The sequence below is a fragment of the Plectropomus leopardus genome, chromosome 6, assembly GCF_008729295.1.
Source record: "Plectropomus leopardus isolate mb chromosome 6, YSFRI_Pleo_2.0, whole genome shotgun sequence".
NCBI classification, from domain to species: Eukaryota; Metazoa; Chordata; class Actinopteri; order Perciformes; family Serranidae; genus Plectropomus; species Plectropomus leopardus.
The window spans coordinates 5,203,831-5,231,586 of record NC_056468.1 but is presented as its reverse complement, the minus strand read 5'-3'; the positions used below and the strand labels follow the sequence as shown (position 1 = coordinate 5,231,586).

Here is a 27,756-nt window from a genome sequence, read left to right as displayed (position 1 = left end):
CAAGCTCTCTCGGAAAAGTTATGTCGTAGCACATGCTAAACGCTGCTAGCGGAAGATAAACAGAAATCTTGTTCAACATGGCAGAGGTAGGCTAACGACGATTTTGAACCTTATTTTTCGCATGTCACTCTTGTTTGAGCATTTAATTCTCAATGTCACATTGTATCCGTGTTTTTCTGGAGCATGTGTGATTGAAAAACAGAGGGGAAGTTGACCTGCGTTAGCCTGGTAGCTCATTAGTCAGTCGGCAACTTGACGGGTGATGTTTACTACAAGTAGTTATGTCAGTGCTAACAAGCTAAGATATTTATAAAACTCATATTTGCGCCATTGTTTGCGACGTGGGTTTATTTTAACGAGGGGTGAAGCTGCGGGATTATATCAGATAACGTTAGCTAGGATAAATAATTACTAGTGTGCTAATTACACGTTTGGCTACACAGCTGGAGCTTAGGGTAACATACAGGCTAAAGGGAAGGAAGGAAAAAATAACCCCTGACTGTGTAGTGAGGATAATTGGTAACAATAGTGGTGTGCTGCCACAATCTTCTTATTGTCAACACTAGCTCATAACAGTTCAAAAGGGCAGAACCAAACAGTCTTTAGACAGTGATTCAAACAAATCAAACAGCGTGTAAATGTGATTCCTGTGGCGACAAAACAAAGACAACTATGTTCAGACTATGGTTTAGTGATAAGAAAAAAAAAAATTGGTCGATCAATCTTTTAAGTGGAACCAGAAATAGACAATTGGCTCAGTACGTTCATGAAAAACCTGGAAAAGTCACTGAATTTGAAAATAGGAATTTCCAAATAGCAAGGTAAAGTTTTGGAAAACTAAATATACCCAGAAAAATTTGGAAAAGTCATGGAAGTCTGTTTCACAAACCTATAAGAAAACATGATGTGTCCAAGGACTGTCAGAAATGAGAAAATCCAACAATAATTTCTGTTTTTACTAGGTGTCGACCGATATTGGTTTTTCAGGGCTGATAAGATGCCAATTATAAGTAGTTAATGAGCACGGTAACCGATATTTGGAACCGATATGCAGTCATAATAAAAATGAATATCTTTCTGTCAATATTAAGGATTTGTAACATAACAGACTCCAACACAAACCTTTGTTTAAATGCATTTGGCATATGTTTAATCAAAACTGAGACTTTCACCATCATTTACAGCAAGTTCCCTGCCACCTTTTTTACAAAGTCAAGTGAAAATTTAAATTAAAAATATTTTAAAAATGGCTCCCTGAGGTTTTATAAAGTAAAAGTTCCTCCCATGCTGACAATTTCGTTACACTTTTTAAGTAATTAATTTTATCGGAGATCAAAAAAAATAAAATGCCGATGCAGATAATTGGCAAAATGCCAGAAATCGGCCCCAATAATCAGCCAGGCCGATAATCTGTCGACCCCTAGTTTTGCACTGTTTCTGGATGTAAAAGATTGTGTCATTTTGGTAATGTTTTTGAAGAAAACATGCCTTAAAAACATATCTTTCTTCAAAAATCATCAAAAATTTTTAAAAAAATAAACAAATCAATGAAATAAAATCGCCAAAATGTTTTCTTTAAACATGACCAACATTTTTAAAAGAAAAAAAAGACTAAATTATTTAAAAAGAAAAAGTGCCCTTAGCCAAAGTCAAAACAGTTAACGAACAGCCCCAAAGTTATATGTAAATACTCAGTTCTGATCTTGTTCTGAATTTATTAAATTATAAATATTTTAAGCAGCTGTTATATAGCAATTAAAAAGAACTGATGAGGAATATCATTGTTTGTTTCAGAGAATGTATCGTTTTTAAAATTTGCCTCAATATAATGGAAAAGTTATGAAAAGGTTATGGAAATTTATTGGTAAAATGTGTATGAACCCTGAGACACTCAAAAGCATATAACTCATGTCAGTAAAATTTAAAACGTCGCCTGGGTTCCACATCTGGCAAATAAGCCTTGTTAACAGTAGACATTATGGTGAGTTGTCATTCAGAAAAAGCACAATAATAGAAATGGCTCAGCAAGTCATGACAATGTGACAGTGAGCCAACATTCACAATACCAGGGCCCTAAATATAAAGCAGCTAAATGGAATTCATTCAACCCTTCATTTTATTACAGCCTACATGTTTTCTTCTCCTGCTGTCATGTATCAAAATGTCTTCTGTGAAAAAGGCCTATTGAATATCTTTTTCTTTTTTTAGCTGATGTTCAAATACAATACAGGCATTACATGTTATTATTTTGGAATATTTCTAAAAGCAAGTCAACAATTTAAAAAAAAATTAAAAATCCCTGACTTCACTGGCCATTTTTCCTTTGTTGGTACCAATAACACCATGACCATTTGATCGATAAAGACTGTGACAAATATATCAGTAACTTGCAATAGATTATTCTTAAAAAATGGTCACACCAATAAATTGTAAAGTTGATTTAAATTCTCTGGAACCCAAATTAATTCATGATTCATTTTTGCTGATTTTCTTTGCATATGTTTTAGTCTTCATCTTTTAAACAGTCCTTTCCCCTCTTGCATGGTACATACTGAGCTATAAGTCCGACTTGTCTATTATAAAGTTAAAATAATAACACAGATGACCATAAAAATGTACAAATTGTTGGTACTAATCACTTATAATATCATAGAAGAATTTAACTATTAATACACACAAATACAGCAGAAAATGTAGGAAATAAAGCTTTATTATTGTGTGTTAAAATGTGAAGTGATTATATGCCAACTTGTTTTTGTGCCTTTTTTATTGAAAGTCTATGAATGCCATGCTCAATCACTGAAAGTATGAATCATTTTCTGTATTAAAAAAAATTAAAATTATTTTACATGGTTTAATGTTTATGATGGTGGCGGTGATGGTGATGATGATAATGATGATGTATAGATAAAGCTCAGTGTATTCAGAGATGAATAGACAGACTACAGAGTGGTACTATATCACTGTTTGGTCATCAGTTGTAATCTCCTGTCTTCACAGACCCACAGTTTGCAGGACATGAGACAACAGGCAGCCGTCGCTGCTAAAGTCTTCATTCAGAGAGATTACACCAATGGCACGGTGTGTCAGTTCCAAACCAAGTTCCCCTCGGAGCTGGAGACCCGGGTAGGAAACACCTCACTGTTCTTCAGAATAACTTGTTCAATCACAGTAAGACATTGAATAGGTGAAGTGGTGGCCTGATGTTTCCATGACGCCTTTGTCATGTTGATGAGCATAACGGTTTTATCCAGAATCCAGAATATCCATGGGATACATAAAATCTCCAGGGGAAAATTCTGAATTTTAATAGATGATACAACATGATATGGAACACATTTTTTTAGGACCTTGTGTGAAAGAAAGGCAAGAACGAATTATAAAACACCTGCATCAACTGCAAAACTGTCATTGTTGTACATATTTAGAAAATACAAGTAATTCCTCACAGCTATGAGTTATCAGTCTCACATGCTTGAAAAAGGTTTTGCACTTTAAGAACCAATTTCAGGAAAAATAGGACAGAAAAGTAGGGATCACAAATCCATTTGCCTCTGTATTTCTTTAACAGTTGACAGGCAAACATTAGTGTTAGCTCCCCGGCAGGTAGCTGAGCAGTCATATCCACACATGCTCCTGGTAACTCAGTCAGCTTCACCTCTTTATCTTTGATCTGTGGGAAGAAACTCATGTGGAAGCAGAGCTGTGTTTTTTTAGGTGTAACTTCACTGACTTTTAAGTGGCTTGGAGAATGTAAAAAGTATAAAGTGCTCAAAAAACCTCCACTAAACACTGTTAGTATGCAGACCATTCATCATAAAACATGTTCAAGAGCATTCAAATAAGATTGGTATGAAACAAAATGTGTTTAAAAGTAATTCACAGACATCAGATCAAACACATACATACGTATCAATCAATGAGACACACACTCAGCTATATGGTCATGTGGATTCTGGCCGATCACTGGCTGAGCAGCAGTCTTAGTTAAGCCTTTTATCAAACCTACTAAGACCGTCAGCATTAAGGATTATATTACCGGCTAAACTAAAAACGATAGAAACATTTTGGAACCCAGCAGCATTTTGCTTTGAAGTAGCAGTTTAAATTTGACAATTTTTCACTCAGCCAAAATATAACCATGTCTGCAAAAGCAAATAGAGAATTAACCCTTTAAGCCCAACTTAATATTACTCATACTTGTATTGCTCCGTGTTTCAAAATCAAGCTTGAAAAAAAATAAAATACATTAATATTAATTTCTACTTTCATGGAGTTTTTTTTTTTAACCAATATTAGTCTTAATCATAAATATCAAATATTCATTCATTTTTAGAATTTCAACCCTTTAAATGCCAGTTTTTTGTCATGATGCCATCATGTTTTTAGATGAAAACAAAAACCCACAATAAAAACCCCATAGACTACATGCAAAGTACATTTTTTTTTATGATTACAGTCTGGGATATGTCAATGATTTGCAGCAACACTGATCATGACAGTGCATCTAGTGGAAATAGCATGTATTTACTCCCTAAGCCAAATATGGTAAAAATGATGTTATCAGGTAAAAAATAGTAAAAATGACAAATTCCAAGGCAAAAGCCCAGAATGACACCCAGAAATAATACAATGCATGTTTTTTATGCTTTGATGGCTGTGGGATCAAAAACTGCAGTTTAAATGGGTTTCATTAGTGCATTTTTTGCACTTAACTGTATGAATGTAACAATTTTGTTTCCACGGTGTATTTTAGACTTATTTTAATAGCTGAGCTGGAAATTCCAAGAATAAACAAAAATACACAGTCTTGCCAAAACATAGAATAAAACGTGTCAAATGCACCAAACCGTAAGGGTTAATGAAACATTATCATGACACTTAAAGGAGCAGTGTGTAAATTTAGGGGGATTTATAGTTTATGGCAGTAAGGATTGCAGACTAACCAGTTGTACATTCTCTTGGTTAGAGTTGCTTCAGTTTTCAGTCTTGAGAAGATTTTTACTGTGAGCCGAATTATCCGCAGAGATCTCTCTCTCTCCAAAACAAACAGGTCATTAAAACCAATTTAAAATACATTACAAATCAGTATTTATTTTACGTTGTTTGGCACGTATCAAACGGGCTGCTCGCCTAGCGCCTACTATGTCTGCTCACCTTATTTCTGATACAGACATTCAGGAGGTTTTTACCCCCTGAATGTCTGCAGAGGTATCTTCCTCTCAAGAACAAACAGACCTGCTAATTTATATGGTAAAAACACTGAATGAAGCAGTTTCATGTTACAAATCAGTGTTTTTCCGATGCTGTTTGCCATATTGGAGCCAGGCAGTCAACCCTAGCAACTGATGTGTGCTCGCCTTTTTTCTCTGATGACTTAAGATCCAGATGCTCAAGATGCAGAATTATTTGCAGAGGTCTTCTCTCCAAAACAAATGGACCAGGTGATATAAGCGGGTAAAAACACTGAATTAAACACTATCATGGTAAAAAAAATCAGTGTTTTTCCAACGCTGCTCATTGCGGAGGGGTTTTGGACTACGGTGATTGATGTGAAAATGCTAATGGCCCTATGTAGAGCCTGTGTTTGGTTTGCCCGTTCAGGGCTACTGTGGAAACATGGTAATGTCACATGAAGTCTTCATAAACAAGGACCCACTCTATGTAGATATAAATGGCTCATTCTAAGGTAACAAAAACACCGTAATTTTTATTTTCCAGTTATCATACACTAACAAGAAAACATACTTATTGTATTTCTGCCATTATATTTCCCTAAATCCTACACATTGAACCTTAAATGTTCAACAAAAGACTGCTGAAATGATCTTAAAAAAGTATTCATATCAGAATGGATGTACAGTCACTGTTTTAGCATTTGAACCAAAAAGGCAGCTGAAATCAGTGTGAACATGGAGCCAGGAGTGAAAAACACTGTCGACAAGTTCTCCAGAGGAACCTTTTAGCACTTTGTTCCTGATGTGAACCGCGGTGGAGGTGGGTTAAGAGCAGGCACCGCTAATGATGTGGAGGAGGAAGAACAGGTCGCTGACACTGAACAGCCTCCACGCCACATTAAAGACGCTGCCAGACAAACAGTTCAGAGTTCGAGGGACAGAAAGCTTCAGTTTTTAAATGCTCGCACCACATGAAAAGAGGAGCTTCACAACACTAAACCGCTCACTGGTGGTTTATTGGCACTTCCATCTTGATTGGGTGGTCTGCAGTGTTTTCCGGTGGGATTCAGTTCACACACAAACACACTGAACTGCTGGACAAATTAAGAATGCCTTTTCTTTGGGAGCTGAAAGCCGAAGTCTCATATCAAAAGTTATTCTCACATATATGTTTTATGTTTAACTGTAATTACAGTTGCTGAAATATCTTATATGATGCCAAGCAGTTCAGTGGCTTCCACTTTAGGACAGTTATTTGTGTCACTTTGACCCTTTTTTGACCCTCAAATTAGCTTTTAACCAGTTCTGTTTAGGATTCCTGGAACCTTGTTGCCATGAAGTGAACCAGCCCGTGTTTCCACCACTTTTGAGTGGAACTATCGTAATCAAGGATGTGTCATCAACCGAGGGCGTTGCACTGTTGTTTTGGAAGTAAACAGTAGATGAAATCACAGATTACATTGTTTAACGGAGAACTTCTGTTGTGTTATGGGGTAGGGTAAAATTAATACAGCATGGTATCGCCACAATTGTGCGTGGCAATATTTAGGGATGCACAATATTAGATTTTTTGCTGATATCCGATATGCTGACTCATAGCAACTCATTTGGCCGATAACTGACACCAAGATTGATATATTCACCTTTTTCTCCACCTAATTGCATACTCTTATCATAATGGCTCACCAGCAGATGGAGACATGAAATACCATGCTTTTCAGTGTCTTTAATATTGTGTCATTGTGCAAAATTAGAAAAATTATGTTGGCTGATTCTAATAGTTCATTTTAAAGTGGTTATTGGCTGATACAGATGACATGCCTAAAATATAAGCATTTTGGTTGATACCAATAGTTCACCGAAACCGTTGATGTGCCAATATTATCATGTATCCCTAGCAACACGGTGTTGATACAGACACCAGTAACAAATTTTATTAGATAAATTATTACTATTGCAATTAAAAATTAAACTTTTGGTAGCTTTCTAGAATAATAACATCAATTGTTTGGTATCCAATAGATACAATAGGTTGTAATAAAAATGAAGTGAGATGATCAAACTGAAAACTTTATTTTGTCAGATAAAAACAGATGTTGACAAAGTTTCCCCTTAATTTGCAATTAAAAAAAGATAATATTTCACAATATATTTTAATATATGTTATTCCAATATCAGCATTTTGCAAACCATTAAAATAATATTGTATCATGACCTAAGTATTGCAATAATATTTTATTAAGGGGAATTCTGGTGGGGTGCTCACGTGGTAGAGCGAGCGTCCCAGAGGCTGTGTACTTGCTGCAGTGGCCCTTTGCTGCTTGTCATCCCCTCTCTGTCTCCCTCACATGCTTAAAAGCTGTCCTATAAAATAAAGGTAAAAGCCAAAAAAAGTCCTTCCAGCCCCTTTCTATCACAGACATTTGTGTTTGTCAAAAAACAAACATGGACCAACGAACAGTGAGAACACTCTCATTTTTCTGACAATTTCTCAATTGACCTTAACACTGTAGCCTTCTCAAGCCTCTCTTGCCGACCTGTAGGCTATGACTTGCTCACTGATGTCTTCACTGTTTGTACTTTAAGGAGAACCTGCTATTTTTTGGTTTCCAGTTGAGAAGCAACTTTTCAGATCTGAACCAATTTATTTTCTGGTCGAAACGTTTTGAACAGTTTAAAAGTGGCTGCAGGAACCAGAACACAACTAATTCCATGTTGGTGGAAAAGGGTATTTGTGAGGATTTTTGCAGAAAAAAGCCTCATGTTCCTCTCAGCCAACATTTTTTACCCGCATGTTTGAATTTGCCATGCAGTTCAGGTCCTGATTTGCAAAGGTTTGCACGCTGTAACATTACATTCTTGCAGATAATTATTTTAGGCTGTGGGCTTTATTATTTTTGGTAGCTCTTTCCTGTTTTAATGCTTTTTGGAGAGTTGCACCAAAGAACTGGGAAAGTTCTCTGTGTTCTACATGCATTTGGCAGCGACATCACCAAACCATTCAAGAAAGATTTATTAATTGGGAAGTGACAGTTTTCACTGACCTCAGTCTAATATGTATTTCCTTGGTTCACATCATATTAAGTGACACTTACAATTAACAGCATATCCTCTTCCTCACTTGAATATGTAAGCCCTGTTCATTCTTGGACTCTCATCTGACATTTTTGGAATGCTAATACGTCTGCATCGGACGTAATGGAAAGACGCTCAGGCGGAGAAATGTGGTTTTGAATCGCAGCCTCTGAATTGGAAAATTAGAAGGAGAACAAAGGCTCTCAATGGCGGTAATCAAACACGCCTAAGACCACTGATGTGTTGGAGCTTGTTGTTGCATTCCTCGGGCACAAGGGAGCAGAACATTGGAGGGTTTACAGAGGCTCAGGAGGCCCCTGGCTGGCTCCCTCGTCTGCTCCGGAGGCTCCTTCTCTTTCCCTCAGTATCAAGGACAAATCACCAAATCCATCCTGGACACCAGCATGAGACTAGTGTCAACACTTCGGTCAAAACAGCCTCTGAGTCCAGCAGTTCTCCACCCTCCATCAGTCTTCCCTGCAGCAAGCCTTCATTTGAGGAATTCTCAAGAAACCTTGTATCGATTTTCAACCAATCGTGGTTACAGTTTGTGTCCCAGAAGCTGTCTGCAGTTTACAGATTAGCTGAGATATGTCTTTATCTTATTCAAGGTGTGTCTGGACCACTGGAGGAGAAACCATTAGGACTCCTTCCTGGATTGTCGCTGCGGTGTCCGGCTTTCAGCACGCTGCCCTGTCAGTTGTTAAGTGAAAACATTCACAGAACATTTGGCCAAGGCATCCTAATAATTTCAGGAGGTGTTTCCAATGTGGGAAGATGGCCCAGCAATCCCTTGATATATGACCAGTCCAAGAAAATGCAGGCCCTCATTTATCTAGAGATGGAAAGAATGGGAGAAAATGATCCAGTACTGCTAAGACGAGTTTCCACTCAAATATCCCAACAGAGGCAGAAAGCTCTCACACACTTGTGTCCAAATCTATGCTTGGCTCTGTGCCTTGTCTAATGATTTTAACCATTTGATCTGTCTGTTTGTTTCCATGTATTTCAGATTGACAAACAGCAGTTTGAGGAGACGGTGCGGACACTGAATAATTTGTACGCAGAAGCAGAGAAGCTGGGAAGCCAGTCGTACATTGAAGGCTGTCTGGCCTGTCTCACAGCATACACCATCTTCCTGTGTATGGAGACTCACTATGAGAAGGTGAGACATTTCACCTGCTTAGATGCATTGCATACTGTAAGGATGAATTGGGCTGGGTATTGAACCGCAATGCTCTCTTGGTAAGGTAAAAAAAGCAGCTTGAAATTTTTTGTTTTTACAGGTAGTCTTGGTTATCAAAATTCCAAATCCTTGTAAGTTTTGAGGCATATTCAGTCAACATCATCCTTCATGTCTTGAGTAAAAAGACAAGACGTTAAGTCATTTTATGCAATCGTCATTAATGAAAACATTTTAAAGGATAGTTGGTATCTTTTTAAGTGGCGTTGTATGAGGTAATTATCTATAATCAGCGTATTACAAACAGTAGATGTCTGTCGACGCCCCCCAGTTTGGAGAAGCAGGCACAGATACTGACACAGAAGCCAAGCAATGTACTGCTGTGGAGAGGGGATGCAGCAAAATGTATTTTAGCTACCTAAAAAATCAACAGTGTAAGTGTAAGCTATATTGAGAATATTTTCTCTGCTTTACTTTGCTGCAGATAGTCTCACCAACAAAAACAGTACTTTTAGCTTAGCTTGCTGAACATGGGAGTTCAGTACCACTCCCTCGATCAGTTAGTTAGTGTTTTTGTGCATCTTTGCTGAATCCAAATAGACCCTTTTAAAAGTTGTTTCTGTCAGCAAACTTCCCGTTTTTTTTTATCTTGTGTATCTCTTTTTTTATCTTTCTGTGTCCCCTCTGAATTTTGACATTTTTGCGAGTCCATGAACCCAGCATGAGACTCGTTATTAGTTCTTTTTTTCCTTTAGCAGCAGCTTGTAAAATCTGAGTGGCAGGGTGGATAGCTGATCTGTCAGTGCAGTCAGAGCTGATCAGATTGGTGCAAGAGAAAAACAGCTGCTGCAGAGGAGCGACTGCGAACTTTTAGAACCAGTGCATTTAAGGATTAAATTTCTCTTTCACTGCGCCTAATGTTCTTCTGCTCCATCTGTGCCCAGAGTGTGCTCTGGAATTGGGGTGCGGTGCATAACTTAACAGTATATATATTTCAATAATGCTCCTAATGAACGCTGCAGCTCCAAAAAAAAGAAAAGAAAAAAAATCAATACTTGGCAGATGTTTTGATCATGGCGGGCTGCCACAAATAAATGCATGTGTGGGGAAACCCTACAATGGATAAGTACTGCATATCACACCCCACTTGAAGAGATCCAAACTATCCCTTTAATGTATAATTTTATTTATTTATTTTTATTTTTTTGCACACATAACTTGCATTTTAGCCAGCAATTAGGTATTTGCCAATGAAGTTGTAAAAGTGTATCTGTTTTTCAGTCAAGACCAAGTATTAGCATTTCAGTCAAAAGCAATATACTCAACCAAAGCAGAAAGAAAGCATGGTGGTGTCATGCCAGAGTTTGAGTCCAATAAGGGTTCACACACCCAGATCACTTTGGATGTTCTTCTTACTTAGTTTTCACTGTCAAAATGTTGTTTCTGCTATGGCTTCTTCAGCATATTCAACTTTTCTCTGACAAAAAGTGTAAATCAGCTGATTGTCAGCAGTACCAACAGGCCACCTGCAGTTAGAGGCGTCTTCAAACCTGCCTCACAGGGCCCTCTCCCAACATTAAATCTCATAACTCTGTCAGCCAAGAGCAAAACAATACATACATTCACAAAACTTTATATAAATTATACAAACAAACAGGTGGTAACATATATTACCGGGAGCCGTGTGGGCAGTTCTAGACAAATGTCTAACCACTATATAATGAACAGACATATCTGTGGTTCACTTCAATTTAAATATTCACCATGAGTCACTGCAGTATAAGATAAATTGTCGTATGAGTAAAGTGTAAATGCTCGACAAGTTGTTACAGGAAAGGAGACATTCCTCATTTAAATTAAATGGAGACAGCATTTAATTGAGAAAATCCCCTAAGCTTCACAGTGAAAACAGTAGTCTTTTAAGATTATCATGTGTAAGCAGTTGGATCACGTTTTCTACGCCAACACAGGTGTTGGGAAACAGAATAATTGCTTTTTTCTTTTAAAAAAATGGGGAGCAACAGGATAGTGAAATCAACATGTCTGATTTATGCTCTGAGATTCTTGTATTTTACTGGTATTTCTGTTCATTGTGTACTTGTTTTGTTATCATCCATACCAGTTGGAAATTGTTTTAGACTTGCCCAAGTGGTCAATGTGTTTAGTCAAATTTAAAAAAAACTGCTCAATAAAACAATACATGGATGGGAAACTAGATCAAAACATATGAAAAACAAAAAATAAGCTGGTAAATAAGCTGTTAAAAAACATGCAATGGTAATTTTATTTCCAGCAAAGTGTATATGTTTGAAATTTTAGATGTTTTGATCTCCTCGATCTGGTATTGACTGTTGCATGTTAACATACATGTATCAGTAAGCCGTATTTAGGTGACATTGGAGATGTTTGACATGGGTTAGCAATACAAAGTTGTGTTGCTGCTTTCTGGAACCTTTTTATCTTGGCTGTAAACCAATAATTTTATGACCTCTGACAGCTAGCATATAAATATGATTTGTGTACGTCTAAAATGTCTTTTGGCCCAGTTCATATAGAATGTAAATGAGTCAGTATGTCAGTGGTCTATTCCTGTTGGAAGAATTTGTATTTTAGTGGACAGGAGTGAACTGGGATAAGAAACATTTGGCTTGGTTTGTGTTTTATGAGCACTCATAAAGTCATGCAATTTAAATTGAGTGGTCGTTACCAAAGTAAAAATTGGAGTCTGTTTTTCAGCTTTTCAGCTCCAGAATGTGGTGGGTTGGCTTGATGGATCCTCTGGTTACCTAAATAGCCAGATTTGATTGTTTGATTCTAGGTAGCAACAGTAAGTACTACAGGAAAACCAGATCACTATAACTTAGGATGGACATTTTGGAGCTGATGTGGTCAGTTGAACACACGATTAATCAATCAACAGAAAATTAATTAGCTTTATTAATTAAATTACCTTTTAAATCAATTATTAAGCAGAAATGCCAAACACTATCTGGATCAAGCTTCTTAAAACTATAGTAGGTGACTTGAATCAAATTGTTTTTAAACTGTCACTATATGCTCACAGTAGTATATGAGACAGATAGTTAAAAAAAAAAAAATCAGTTTGCTCTTCCTCCTCCTTTTAGTGCTTCTAATAGTTATTTGCTAGGATCTGCAGCAATGGAAGGAAAACAACCAATCTGAGCCTGAGTCTCTAAAGCAGATGTCAGTCATGTCAATCACTGCTCATAAACTGCAGTCAAACTATCAAACTAAGCAGCGCTGATCAAATTTGAATCAAGGTTCTGTTAATGCATTGCCTATATCTCAGCAATGTTCTCAGAAACATTTTTTTGTGCTATTCAGCTGTAAATTTAGAAAGTTGGTCCAGTCAATGGGCAACGCTTTGTTTGGCTTGACTGTTTTCTCCATGGCGGCCGGGTCACAAACTTGTTCACCTACGTCGCCTTCCATTGAAAATAATGATGGTTAATATGGTGGCTGCAATAGAAATAAAGCTGCTAATGTTTTGAACATCCATCGCCTTGAAATGTTATCTCCAGAGGAGAAATCGCAGAACATCACTCAGTGGAAACGTAGTCATCTCACAATTGTGTTTTATCGACATTTCAAAAATATCGCTTCAGTTTTGCGCAAATCTGAAATGGAAACCTGCCTAATGAATACTTCAGTTGAGTCTAAAAAAAATGTGTCATGCTCTGTTACAATTATACCAGTGGGTTGCCATCCACAAGACATTTATCTGAACCCGTGATTGTTGTGTCCTTTTTAGGTTTTGAAGAAGATTGCAAAGTACATTCAGGAGCAGAATGACAAGATCTACGCACCACGAGGCCTCCTGCTCACAGATCCCATCGAGAGAGGCCTGAGAGTCGTATCCTACCTTTCAGTGCTGTAGTGTCGTAGCCAGGAAATAGTTTTTGTTCTCTTCGCTCAGCTTAAATTTTCCTCAGCCTTAACTGTGAAGCTTTATCTAACTGTTTAGAACTTAACTGTGTTTAATGAGCCCCTAAATAGATGAATATTCAATAATTTATGTGATTTAAACTCTAATTTCCAACCTTATAAACAAATTCGAAACACACCCAAAGGTCAGTGCCACAATGTTTCACAAAAAAAACAATCTTGTTATGAAAAAAATGAGCATGTACGGGAAAGAGGAATCAGACATTGAATATTTGGGGAAACTTGTGAATGTAATCACACCACAGCTTTAAGTAGAACAAGGAGCTTTCACAATGACCTGATAGATGTAGTGATTTACAGGCCTTCTGCACCCACCACGTCTTTCTCTTGAAACTGCTCGATGAAAATGGAAAGCAGCAGTTGGGGCAGCTTACAGGAAATCCACCGCCATGTAGGGATGCCCTATAAAAACAGCAGATAAAAGTATGTAATCCATAGCATCTGCATGAAATCAGTGGGTGCGCCAACATCCTGGCTGCACCAGTGTGGGTGACTGTGTGTACATGTGTGCGTGGGGTGACTCAACGTCCTAATTAATTGTAACTGTGCAGCAATGGGAGATTAGGGATAACAAAATATGACTGAAATTGTTCACAGCTGAGCTTTGTTCTCTCTCTCGCCTATGATTTTGTGGTGTTGGCAGTGATCTGGATTATGTCTCCGGCACTGTTGGATTGGTTTACTGACTTTGGCATGTGAGAGCTGAGAGTGACGGGAATGTCTCACCTGAACTTATGTGGCTGCTTAATAATTTAGATATCCCTCAAAGTCTGAGGGGTTTTAAGTCTTTTTTTTAAGTCACTTACTCGCTCTTACTCCTTATGTTAAAGAGAAACCCTAATTTTGCAAATTACGGTGGAGCCAGATTCCATTTTTTTTCTATTTAGAAAATCATGCCAAGAATCTAGTCTAGTCTAGTCAAATGTCAGTCAGCTACTGGTATGGGAAACACCCATTCAGACGCTAGAAGCCAAGACACTGTTTCCACAAACACGTCCAAAAACAGTTTCATCCACTATCGATAAATAGGAAAAATATGCATTATAGTATGATTATGGTTTATATCTTTTTTTTAAGTGAACATTATTCAAATTTCAGTTGGCTGTCCTTGACTGAATCCTGTTAAGATTGAGATTACCATCTTTGAAGACAGAAGCCTGACAAGATAAAAGCCGCCACGGTGAGTCTAATTAATATTGCATGAATAATGAAAATTCACACTAATTTACTAATACATATTTGATGCTGAGCTATTAAAGAAGTATTTCACTGCTGGAAAGATGGCCTTTTAATTATCTGGTCGGTCTATGCAGTAGACTTGTTTTTGAAATCGGTGCTCCGTGACTAGAGAAAATAGAGAAAAGTACGTTTTTGCCCAAGAGGAAGAAAAGCTACAACTACCAGAGTACATAGCGCCACACCAGAACAGTAAATGCTTATGCTGGTTGGTGGTGTAACACAACACAATAGCAGCCGGCAAATCTGTATTCCAGTTAAACATCAAGCTAAAACATCTTTCGTAAAACGTTTGAAGCAAGAAACATTCAACTCACTAGCAGACTCTTTTATATTTGATTTTATTTTGATTTGATTCATTTATATTTTTATATTTTCCACTGTGCAGGAAGCAGAATGACGCCCACTTCCTGTTCAGGAATTCTTTGTATCAAATGTGTGTCTAAAAACATTTTAGGAGAGAAAAAGGCAGTGCAGTAATATAATATTGATTTATATTTGATCAGCACTGCCTAGTTTTACAATTTGATCAGACTTCGGCCCAAATTTAATTGAAACGTGATCAACTTGGCCTGATTTCTGTCAAAAACTTGTGAAGAGGCCAGTGAACAAATTAACAAGAAATCACTCAGAAATAAAAACAGAAATTATTAAATAGTAAGAAGTAAAAAAATCACCTGAAAATTATTGGAAAAAAAACAAATTTAAAAAAAAAAAAAAAAAAAAAATATATATATATATATATATATATATATATATATATATATATATATATATAATTAAAAATGCATTTGGAACACAAAACAAATACATTATCTGGATAAAGTTTTCTTTTTTCCTCAATGTTCCCTAGCATTAAAAAAAAAATTTCTAAATCTTCAGATTTTTTTTAAAATTTGTTAAACATTCCTTACCAAGTTGCCTATTGCCTGTTTTCCCATGTTTTTGGAAGAAATCACGCCAATTTGCTCAGGGTTCAAAGGGTTAAATGTGAAAGGTGTCTGAAAGCAGTACAGAAAAAGAGATGTCGCTCCAGGTTTGAAAGGGTTAACAGAGAGAGAGCGGGTCTGTCTCTTGATCCAGCTGTACACTCTTTGTATCTGCTGTGGTGACACGGGTAGCAGGCAATGTAAAAATGTGGAAGTACAGCCTGTAGTGTGGCAACAGCCCAGGAGAACGAGCAAAATTCGGCACAGTGACATGTTTTGCATCAATATGTGTCATCTGGTGGAGTTTGGCCGTGAGGAAGGGATGTCTAGGCTCTGGTTAGATGAAGGGAAGCTTACCACAGTTGATCTACACATTCTACCCAAATTATTTTGATACAAAGTTGGTGGAAACTCAACTATCCCTTGTATGTACAACACAAAATGCATTAAAAACTATTTAAGCATACAAATACATTTTTTCCAGTTATGAAACACACATTTTCCTTTTACTTTTGGGAATCAGTGCAAAGAAACGGGCTTGAGTCAAAGAGCCGTAATAAAAGAGGGCTTACTCCTTATGTATGCCATTACTTTCATGCAGAATGCCTCCTCTGCATTCAAAGAAAAACCCCACATCAAAGTTTAAATCCTCTTCATCTGTGAGTAATATTAGCTAACTGTTTTACAGTCAGGAGGGCTGCTTCAGAAAGCAATTAAAGGATTATTCTGCTCACTTCATGACTTCAAGTCGCACAGCGCTCAGTGTTTTGTCACTTACTCCACTGAGGGCTTTACAGTATCCACATGAAGTTCTCTGAGTGCTGCTGTCCAGAGCGCACGGATGAGCCAAACCCAGCAGCTAAACCCAAAAAAGTGATTAAGTGTCCTTTCAGCACAGCAGCACACAGCAGTCAGTTACATGTCTCTAAATAGCTGTAATCAAACAATTATCACATTGTAGTTCAAATAGCCCATTTCCTTGTTTACTTTGCTGGCTGCTGGGCTTCTACCACATTCATGTCATTTTGGAGGAAGTGGGAGCCTCAGTCTGACAGTGTTTGCTCATCCTACTGTGAGATGCTTGTATTTGTGTGTCCATCAGCCATACACAAGCAGACAGTTCTTTTTTTCATATTGTTATTGTGCTCATATTTTATATTGGTAATTTGTCTGATTCTTCCCAGTCAGCAGTTTTTATTTACAGAATATTTGATAATAGATGTGAAAGCAGCAGAGTATTTGAGCGGTTCAGCTCATAGTAATTAAAATGCCTGCTTCCTCAATTATTAGGCAAAAGATGATAAAGAGCCCATTAAATTACCTATGACTAAGATTTTAACCAACCATTCGGCAGTTGGTTTGCACATGAAGTTTATGTTTATGGAATAACATTAAGAATCTTGAACCTTAAATATATGGTATTAAACTTGAATATAGGAAGTGAAAGTTTGAACATATGGACTGACAGTCTGAATATGTGCAATAGAATTTTGAGTACATGGGATGACACTAGGAATATATGGAATCAGAGTTTGTATATATACAGTGAAATTTTGAATATATAGAATAAAACTTAAAAAATTTGAATAAAAGTTGGAATATATGGAATGGCAGAATGTATGTAACGAGGTTTGAATGCATGGAATGACAGTTGGGATATATGGAATGACATACTGAATATGTGGAATGACAGTCGGAATATATGCAATTAAGATTAGTATATATAGAGTGAAAGTGAATATACGGAATGAAGGTTTGAATATGTGAATGAAAATCGGTATACATGGAATGAGAGTTGGACTTTATGGAATTAATGACTGAACATATGGAATTGCAGTTGAAATATTGGGAATGAAAATTTGAACGTACAGAATTGAAGTCAGAATATATGCAATGAAAGTCTGAATGTTTATAATGACAGCTGAAATGTATGAAATGAAGTTTGAATGAATGAATACTGTATACGGAATGGCAGTCCAAATATATGGAATCAAACTTTGAATGTATATAATGAAAGTTTAAACATTTAAATATATGGAATGAAAGTTTGAATGTATGGAATTGAAGATGTATATGTGGAATGGAAGTTGGAATATATATAATGACTTGGAATATATTGAATATATATATTGAATTAAGATAGATGGATATATAAATAGCAAGAAACACATGGAATTAAACTTAACATTGTCTGCAATCAGATATCATCACGCACTGGCGCCATCTTGTGCTTTTGATGTGTTGAATCCACACAGATGTTGCAACAAGTGTGACACTACAGCCAGTATTACACTTCCTGTTAATGGCGGAAATGTTGCGCCGGTATGTTGCCTCGCCATTTTGTATATAAGGTGTGATTGGGGGGGGGGGGGGGGGGGGGTTGTCTCGCCTATAAGCCGTCACATTTTTTGACTGTTTAATGTCAACTAAGCATTTTGCGGCTATAGCGGTCGTTGTCTTTGTTTTGTACAGTTGCCATAGTTACAGATGTTATTGCCAGATGCCTATTATAAGGGTTATCAGGAAAAAGGCAGGGTTTACTTGTTCTCACACACAGTGTCCTTGTCTCTGCTTTGTAATAAGACAACAGTCTGACTTTCCTGAGTTGCCATTCCCAAACTCTGGCTGTTCGAACTGAACCACTCTCTCACCGTTGTTCTGGCTCACCAGCCGTTACCACAGCTACCTGTTCTCTGTCCCACAGAGCAGCTGATCATTCAGGGCCTGATTCACTCAAATATTGTTGAGAGAAGAAGCTAAACGGTTTGATAACATAGTGATATTTCTTTTAGATGGTTGCTGCTTCTGGTCTAATCTCAGTGGATTTCTAAAAGAATTTGGTCAATAAATCTAGTTCTTCCTAGAACATGTATCATCAGATAACATTACTGACATAGCAGCAGTATTATTAACAGCAGTGCAACAGGTCAAACCACTAAATCAGTTTATGAACAAGAGATCTTTTGGCAAGAGGTTTTTGTTTTACTATTTAGGAGCTAGGCGAGTGTGTGTGAATCCACAGATGCATTCAGGTTGTTGACTAAAGCTTAAATTTAAAATCTGGGATAATAAGGTAATTTGTCATCTGTCCATCTTTCACATTATTGTTTAGTTTTTATGCACTAATGAAAATTTAAATACATTTGTTGTTGTTTTCAAGGTTAACATTTTGAGCAGACCTTGTCCACACTGGGTATGACATAGCCCTATTTTGTAGTTGTCCATCTCTCAGAGCAGAAACACGTTGATACGAAACCCTGATGCTGTCTGTCTGCAGCGCTGTTCTTCTGCTTTGTCTTGGAACTTTTCATTTATATTTGCGTATGACTGTAAATGTAAGGAAGGTTCTAAACAAAAGCTTTTCCCTCTCAGACATACTGTATATCTACATTTTGATCTAAAAGGTTGGACAGTCTGGGGGAATCACTGTAAAACTAGGTCGAGAGAGAGAATGGAAAAAAAAACAGTGCTGCTTCAGTATGGCTCTTGATTTTTGCATTTTACAGTTACATTGACTTACATGCGCATACATCGCTGGGCTTCTGACTCATACAATGTAGACTCGATACAAGGGGTCGACCGATATGGTTTTTTTAGGGCCGATACTGATTATTTGTAGTTAATGAGACCAGTTACCGATACTTGGAACCTATATGCATTCACAATAAAAATAAAAATATTTCTGTTGAAATTAAGAATTTGGAATATAACAAACTTCAACACAAAACTTTGTTTAAATGCCTTTAGCAAATGTTTAATCAAATCTGAAATGTTAAACATCATATACAGCAAATTTTCCTATTGTTGTTGTTCCTTGTTCCTAGCAAATTTTTGTATGAAGTCAAGTGAAAATTTGAATAAAAAATTAATAAACAAAAATAGCTCCCTGAGGTTTTACAAAGTAAAAGCTCCTCCCATGCTGTCACTTTCTTTGCACTTTTTAATTAATTAATTTTTATCAGCAATCATTAAAATAAAATGCAGATACAGGCAAAATGCCAAATATCGGCCCTAATAATCAGGCCGATAATTTGTTGACCCTTATTCAATACAACCATGTTGAAGTTACACACACAGCAACACAGGACCGCATTACATTCATAATTCATGGAATTCTGTTTGTTAAAATGGTTTCAGTGTCACATTGATATCGAATTTTTCAACGTCCGCATAAAGGTCAAACATTAATGCTTTGTTTGCCACTCCCTTACTTAAATTACACTGGAAATGAGAGCCAAGTCATACAGGAAGTAGCCAGAAATTATTTAGATATGAGGGAGCATCATTGATTTTCCAGGAAATGTTTTCCAACAACATTCCAACATTCTCTTCTTCATTTATCCCGCCACAAAATTTGTTTCATTAACTCAAACAGTTATCATTCCACAGTGGTAATGCACCATCCCGCACTTTGTCGTTTGAATGCTAAAACATTCTTAGACAGCACAGTATAACCATCAGCCACAGATGGCTTTTATATATCTGCAGACCTTTCACTCTGGCAGACACCTCAAGGTTTTTTGCCTCAAAAGCACATCTCATCCCATCATTTTTTTTAGTCTCTGTCACAGTATACCCCTTCTTTTTCTCTAGTGTACTGAAAAAGACAGAAACGTTCATTCTCATGGTGTCATCCTTGGATGTGCTGGGCCAAATCATACTGGAAAGTACTTTGTATTGACACTGGACAGGGCCCAGTGTGCACTTTAGCATAGACACTACCATCAGGCAGAGTAAGACATACCCCATAAATATTTTACCTTTGGGGAATGTTGTGTTTGGCAACATTTTTGAGACCATAGACCCCTGTGGATGGATAAAGCATTGCCCGATTACCGTGCAGAAGCATACAGGGATTAATCTTCTCGTTTGAAATTCCTGCTGAGCGCCTGGATACATAAACATGTCCTATCGAGGAATGTAAACCCAGGCTTTTATAAGTAGCTGTTGAGAGAAGAGTGCGTTGGAGCTTTGCCATGGTCAAAGACAGGATAAACCACAGTCAGCGAGCAGACTGAACACACATCCAGTATATCCATCCTTCCCTGTGTTTAAGCCTCTTTATCCTGCCAGGATCTCTTCTCCACTGTCTCCTGCAGGCTCAGACCGATACACCAGCGAATCAAACCAACATCAGCCTTTTATTAAAACTCATACTGGCCATTAAGCCGTCATTAATCTCTGTCACAATTTGATTGTAAAACATCTTCCCCTTTTGCCAGTTCACCATCTTCAGGTCTGTTAAATCTGTAATAAAACCTCCCTGTCTTTGCTACAAAAATACCTAGATCTCAGAAGTATGATTCATTTTAAAGCAGCTATGATCAGTATTTTTATTAGCAACAATGGATCACCACTTTGACTATGTGAAAGGGGTCATCTGTAGAAATAATTCCATAGAGATTTATCATCTGACTGCAGTTCCCCTCAGCTCTACAGAGCGACTTAGTAACCTTCATCATATTATTATCCAGGGTTGCCACGTTCATGGAAAAGTCATGGACTTTCACAGTCACATCTTTCAGGCCTGTAAGAATCATGTAATTAGTAAAAACACTATTACAGTTTTAGAAAGGTTTTTGTTTGTGAATGTGTGCATATGTGAGTGTGTGAATCTCTCTGCAGCCAATCACAAACTACTGGAGCAATAAGCTGAACATTAGTGTGCACATTCCTGGCTGTATGCACAAGGACCTCTCAAGGTGGCGGTTATTCACAGTTTTTTAAAAAAAACCTGTTTTATACTGCCAATGACTGCTGACTCCTCAATCCTTTTATCTGGCTGGTGGGAGTTTTTTTGGAAATCTTCTCAAGTAAAAACAAGTCTTACTGCCTGACACACTTTGACCTTCATCAAAGCTCAAATCTGACATGCATATCCTCACCACCATCTTTACTGTAAAGGAGCCAGGAAGGACAGTTTCCTGGAGCTCAGCTGTACCGTGCTCTGGCTGCCATGTGAACCCGGTTTTGTTCCGGCTACCATACTGAGAGTGATTCAGAAGCAGAGCGTTTTGACTGACAGATTCTGTAGACTTTCAGATTTTGACGATTTGGTCATTTTTCCTCGATGTTTATGCTTCTACCCAAACTAAATAAACAGGCTTTGTTGTTAAGTTTTGGTTGTCCATTTGAATTGTGTTTATTGTTTTCAGCTTTGTTGTGCTGTAGCCTATAGACAAAGTTAATAATGTTAAAAGTCTGGTTTTGAACGACATGGATCAGTGGTTCAGTTATTAGAAATACATTCACCCTCAAAATGTTTTTATATTTCACATATGCAGAGTTGGATGATGATTCTCTGTGTGTTCGTCACTACAAATCCTTTTACTCTTCCCATAGTCATCGATCTGTCGCAATGAAACTATTGATTTGTGTAGTTTTAAGTGAGCCATGATTTGGAGAGTTTTGGAGGGATTAAGAGGGATGTTGACAGCAGTATCAAGCCTCATCCCATACTTTATCTATCAAACCATCTTCTCCCCTTTCCCGTAATGGCTGAAGGCCTAGCTGGCTTCAATCCGTGTTTTTTTTGTTGTTGTTTGGCTGGGAGTCTCCCAGGTGAAGGGCGGAACAGCGTGATGGATCGGTCTCTAGTGGGACGACTGCACTGCAGGAAAAGCAGACTTGGCCTGCACAGCTCCTGACTGCTGAGCATTCATTCAAAAGCAGATGGCGCCAAGTCAGTGTCCTGGCATCTCGTCCGAAAGGCACTCTGCTCCTGATAAGGTGTTGTTTGGCTACACGCACCAACTCGCTGTGTGGCCACACCATGCCAAAAAGTCAGTAAATTAGACTGCACACATGGGAGCATTTAGTGTCAGTGGGGAATGTTGGACAAGGTAAAAACATAGACGACGTTCATCTTTAGCTTGCTGTTCTTTTCATTGTCTCTAAATAGTTTATCACCTGCCAAAAATACTTTTACAGTCCAAAAAGAGCTATACCTGTTTTTGATGTTAAAACCAAAGACAAAGTCTCTATGTTTCAACAAGCCAAGCATCCAATGCAGTGTTTTGCAATGCATGTGTGATAGACATGGCTTAGTTAAAATAGTGCTCAGAGAGTGCTCTGTTTGTTGCAAGCCAGCAAACAGATTTGTGAATTAGACCAAATCCTCAATAACTATTACTGTCAGTCAGGACAGAGGCAGTTTATGTTCAGTGCAAAGGTAAAATAACACTGAATAAAAAAGTTTGTGTAGATGAAAATGGGGAAAACACATGGTATCTTGCATAAATATTGTGAGCCATATCTGATGATCTTGTGACCCAGTCTCTCAGCTGACATCAACACATTTGTGATTACAGAAATCTAATCCACATTTGTTTTTCTAGTCCTGTTACTTAAATTCTGACTTATTTCGTTGTACATTTTGGCACATTGGGGAAATGGAGCCCTTTTCACTGTCAGAGTTTAAGCATTAAAACAAGCTGAAGTGTCATTTGTTCTCTAAGTGTTGATGATGCATGGGATGAGGTACATTTGGAGCATTAAAACATGGAACCTCAACTTGTTTTGCCTGGTGTCACTTTTGCAAAAAGACAGAAGGGCAAGGGCCAGTTAATAAACAAAAATTTAAAACATTTCTCAGATAAAACAGGGACCTTAACTGCAACCAAAAAGGTCACATATGCAACCATTTCTCCAGTCTCTTGGCCCGTCTCTTGTAGCCTTCAGTGTTGATAGGCGATTACTTGTGATGCGTAACAATCAGAAAGTACTGTGTGAGCGGGATACTGACTGGGGCTAGTGTATTTTTAAATTAAGTTATTTTATCAGCTATTATGATTGAAATAATTATAATAAGTTAGAAAGTTGGTATCAAAAGGTGCAGTAGTAGCAAAAAACTGTCTTTCCATCAGGAGAAACTGAAAACACAAAGAGGGTTGGGGCCTCACTAGTACTACCAGTAGACAAGTTCATCTGGAGCCCTGTTAAAAGAAAGAACATTAAAACTGAATTTACTGATTCATTGCTGCAACTGCATTGTAGTTGTAAATGCCTCTGGATACACTTGAGAGAGTTTATACAAAATTAAACATAGCTGGAACCTCTTCAATCCCTCAAATAATTATGATTCATAAAGCATGAACCATAAAACACCCTTTAACAGGGATAGAATGAATAGCATGCATGAAGACTTTTAGCGTGAAATACACATTTGAGATCAGAATGATCCTCATCTCTGTGAAACTTTTGTTCCTCTTCAGCTAGTAGTTGTTTTCCACTGCAGAGCTCCCCATATGATCCTGCAGCACTTTGCACAGCCTGAAAGGTCATCATGCAGCCTTCTCTCTGTTACTAACAGCCTAATGTAGTCCATCATACAAAACTGGCATATCTGTCCCTCTGAACAGCTCTGACATTCTGTGCACAGAGCCCTTTATCTGGTCAACAGGAGTGTCTGGGCACAAAGGCTCTTGTGGTTAGCCAATCTCGCCGTTGCTCTGCACTGAGTTCGTGTCAGTTGCTGCTGATACTGAGATGGCATCAGTGCAGAAGCGTAGTGCCAGCCCTCTTGTTACCCCTCTAGTTGCTGTTGTTAAGCATTGTTTTTGGAGTTAGCACATTAGCTAGTTGAAGCACAGGGTTTAAACATAGCCTGTATATAAAGAAGCACAACATGACAGCTCCCCAAAAGTGTAACTTTTCAATCTGGATCGCCCCCTGGTGTCTGTCTACAGTATAGGTCGTAAAGCCCGCCCCTCAGTCAGTGAATGCTCATAGGCCAAACTAAAAACTCAAAGTAAATGCCAAATACATTTTTCCCCAAAGACGGTTTCTAACACTGAAGGTAGTTCTCATCACCCTGGTGTTTGTGTTTATGAGTTTGGTTTTACTGAGTTATTAAATTATACAGAAAGGGAATTTGCCGCCATGATTGACAGCTGTGACAGCCAATTGATGCGCTTGCATTCAGTGGAGCTGCTTGCGATTGGTCAGACGGGTGTTTTGGCAAGAATTCCCCCACCACAGATATCACTACTGCGCAGACTTCAGCTCTCAGTGACATCACCAGTACAAGATGACAGCACCCGTATCTCGGATACTTTAAGCGCACTAAAGCATAGCGGGGGTAAGTGGGGGCGTGTTGTCCATCTTTATATACAGTCTATACAGTTTGACGTGTCTGTTGAAGTGTAGCATTGAAAGGAATTGAGGTATGTTGGTGATAAAAGCAGTTGATTTCAGAGTCCCCCCCCCCCCCCCCCCCTCCATAATTCTAAAAGCAAGACACACCCTTTAAAAAAATCCTAATGTACTTTTGCTATCACAAGTGAGAATTTCGGTTGTGAAAAGGGTTTATTTAATGTTTACTCAGTGGCATATCACTTTATAATCTCTTCTGTTTCTGCAGTTTCCAAGCAGAGCGAAAAGATCTGCAGCAGCCCAGCACCAGTGCCCACCTTCCTGAAGATCCCCAGACCTGCACCCTTAAAACTGCGTCTCTACAATCTCTTTCCAATAACTATCATATGCATGTCCCATTTAGAGTATCCTTTGTGACAAAATTCATTTATTCAACTAATTTTTTTTTTTTTTTTCATTATTATTAGTTTTATCCCTTTCCCCATCATTAACTGAGGGTTGAAGTCTGTTATATGCTCAATTTGTTCGGAGGAACTAACTCAACTCTCATTCACTGACATTCTTCAAACCATGAGTAGTTATACTTTATTTTGGACTAAAAACAACTTTGTGACTAATTGTATTTGTGAACTTTTGTACATTTTTTTTGGACACTCCTTTTTTTGAATAATGAAGCCAACAGACAGGGTAACTTATTTTCTATGAAGGACTATTGAACTCATCCGCACCCATGCTTTAAGTAATTGTCTTGGCTAAACTGAGGATATCATTTAATCAAGAGGCAGAGAACTCTGATAATTGGTGTGATTTGCTGCATGTGCCACACCTCACAGTTTGTTTGCTTTGGTCTTATTCATGTATCCTTGCAAGGGTGGTAGTTTTATTATCTTTTGCATGTTTCCTTTGTAGCGTTTGATCTAATATTTAACTGACAGCACTGAACTTAGTCGGGATCCAAACATTCCAGTCAAACCTTCCCAGATTCTGACTTCAATGTGCATCTATGATTTAAGAAAAGAAAAGCCAAAACTTGTGCTCACTCTGTAGTTAGCCCATAGTGTTGTTGATGCTACTTCTCAAGTTTTGTTTTTCGTAAACTGTGCTCAGCATAGTGATCGGTGACTACTGTTGATTTTTGACTCATGTCAAATAAGCATATATTCATATATTGTGAGATTGTCTTCGACGGAAGTATTCAAAGTGCTCTTGTTCGTTGATAGTGCCTGTACTGGTTTTAAATGTTGCTTTTGTTAAAGTCTAAAGGTCTGGTCACACTAGGATTTAATACGCAGAAACTTTGCAGGGATTTCATGAGCAAATCCAACAGCAGCGATGCTGATGGATTTGCTCATGTGGGAAAGTAAATCAGTGCTATTGTTTTGTGTCTCGTTCAGCTTTGATGACCCTCAAATTTGCATTTTCAACCAATAGTGGCCATCCTAACAGTCGCAACCTTTGAGGGGACAGAGTGTCAGAGACAAGCAAATTACCTGTGTTATACCATCAACTTTTATTTAATCTGCTCTGTTACAGTATAATTTGTTACACAAAAGAGGAATGACATGCAGACAGGTATGAGACAGCCGCTTTTACACTCCCTGTTCAAGGCAGGAATATCATGCCTTTAATGCTGCATTGCTGTTCTGTATTAAAGGAATGAGAGCGAAATAGGGGGGACAATGCCTTTGCTTTGAGTTGGCAAAAGAAGTAGTATCTTATGGTCCATGTTTGGGGGACAGCCAGCAGGAGGAGATAATGGTCATGATGGGTGTGAAGTTTTGACGGCGTGTTGTGTGTGTGGCCCACTGGCATAGATTTTTAAAGATGCTAGTAGTAGTTAGCTGCAGCTAAATCAAAGAAGAAGAAGATTCTAAATTCATAAAAACGTAATTGTTTATCACAAAGCGACAGAATATTGCCTTCAGTAGGGGGCTCCAACAACATGAAAAAGCATTCACACCCATGACACTCAACAACGGCCGTAAATATCCGCAAATTGGAAAAACAATATGGTGAGGGAGCTCCTTACCTTCTGATCAGAGGTGGAGATAGGCCACCATTTAACAGGGATGGTAAAAGATTGTTTTTGCCATGTCATGCCATCTTTATTGTTCATAAATGGAGCGGACACACGTTATGTGGTAAACCAGTGGCTGGCGCTGTTGTGTTATGTATCACACCTCTTTTGTTTCCACAATGCCGGCACGCTGTCTTAAGTCACACACAGGAGCAGCATGATGCTACCCTTGTTTCTGTGTAAAAATACATATAGGAAGGACTTTTTGGTGGCCCTACAGTGTGGTCTCTGTGTAAAAAGGGCTAATAGTATAAGTATGTCCAAATCAATTATTAATATTATTATCCCAGTAGCAGTTGAGCTAAACCAAGAAGGATAATAAAGCTCTTGAACTAACAAGGTTGCCAGCAGTTAGTTAAATCAGATCAGCTTTATTGTCTCATTTCAATAATTTTCTGTTGATCAAACTTTGTGTAAACTGGTGATCAAAACACCAGGATGGAGTAAACAGAACAGAAGTGAGAAAATCTCCAGCCGGCTGGGCCAACATCAGATTTAACGGTTAGCTTACCCACGACAGCAGTTGTCCAGCTATCACTGAAATTAGAGCCCGATGTCTCCAAGCTCCAACAACTAAATCATTCACAAAGTTAGCAGATTAATTTCACCACTTTCTGGTGTGACCAGACCTAATATGTGAAATGATGTCAGTTAGATCTTGGCTTTGTTCATTTATTGCTCACAGGCATCTAAAACCTAAGATTATCATGTAATGTTATAGAAACCTTAACAAAGGTTTAAATACTGTAGTATGTATGGCTGGTAATGCTAAATTATGACATACAGATTACGACATATACACATAATGCCATTCTGAATGCCATAGCTAAAAGATCAACAATCATCTTGATATCTAAATATGTAAATACAGTTTCATGAATAATTTTTGATTTTGCTCGTACTTTATTTATCTGGAGTTCGGTTAACAGAACTTTTCTATGTTCTTTTTTTTCAGTTCAAATCCAATGTTTTATTAATCTAAAACTTGTATGCTAACTAATAAAAAGTGTACATATTTTA

General features: G+C 37.8%; 1 protein-coding gene across 1 annotated transcript; it reads left to right on the top strand.

Moving 5' to 3' along the window:
• Window positions 1-27,756, top strand: LOC121944330 (golgin subfamily A member 7-like). Its single transcript, XM_042488079.1, has 6 exons — window positions 1-86; window positions 3,001-3,126; window positions 9,265-9,417; window positions 13,208-13,309; window positions 14,529-14,581; window positions 24,928-27,756. Exons 1-5 carry the CDS (start codon window positions 78-80, stop codon window positions 14,568-14,570), a joined length of 432 nt encoding a protein of 143 aa, XP_042344013.1. The 5' UTR covers window positions 1-77; the 3' UTR covers window positions 14,571-14,581; window positions 24,928-27,756.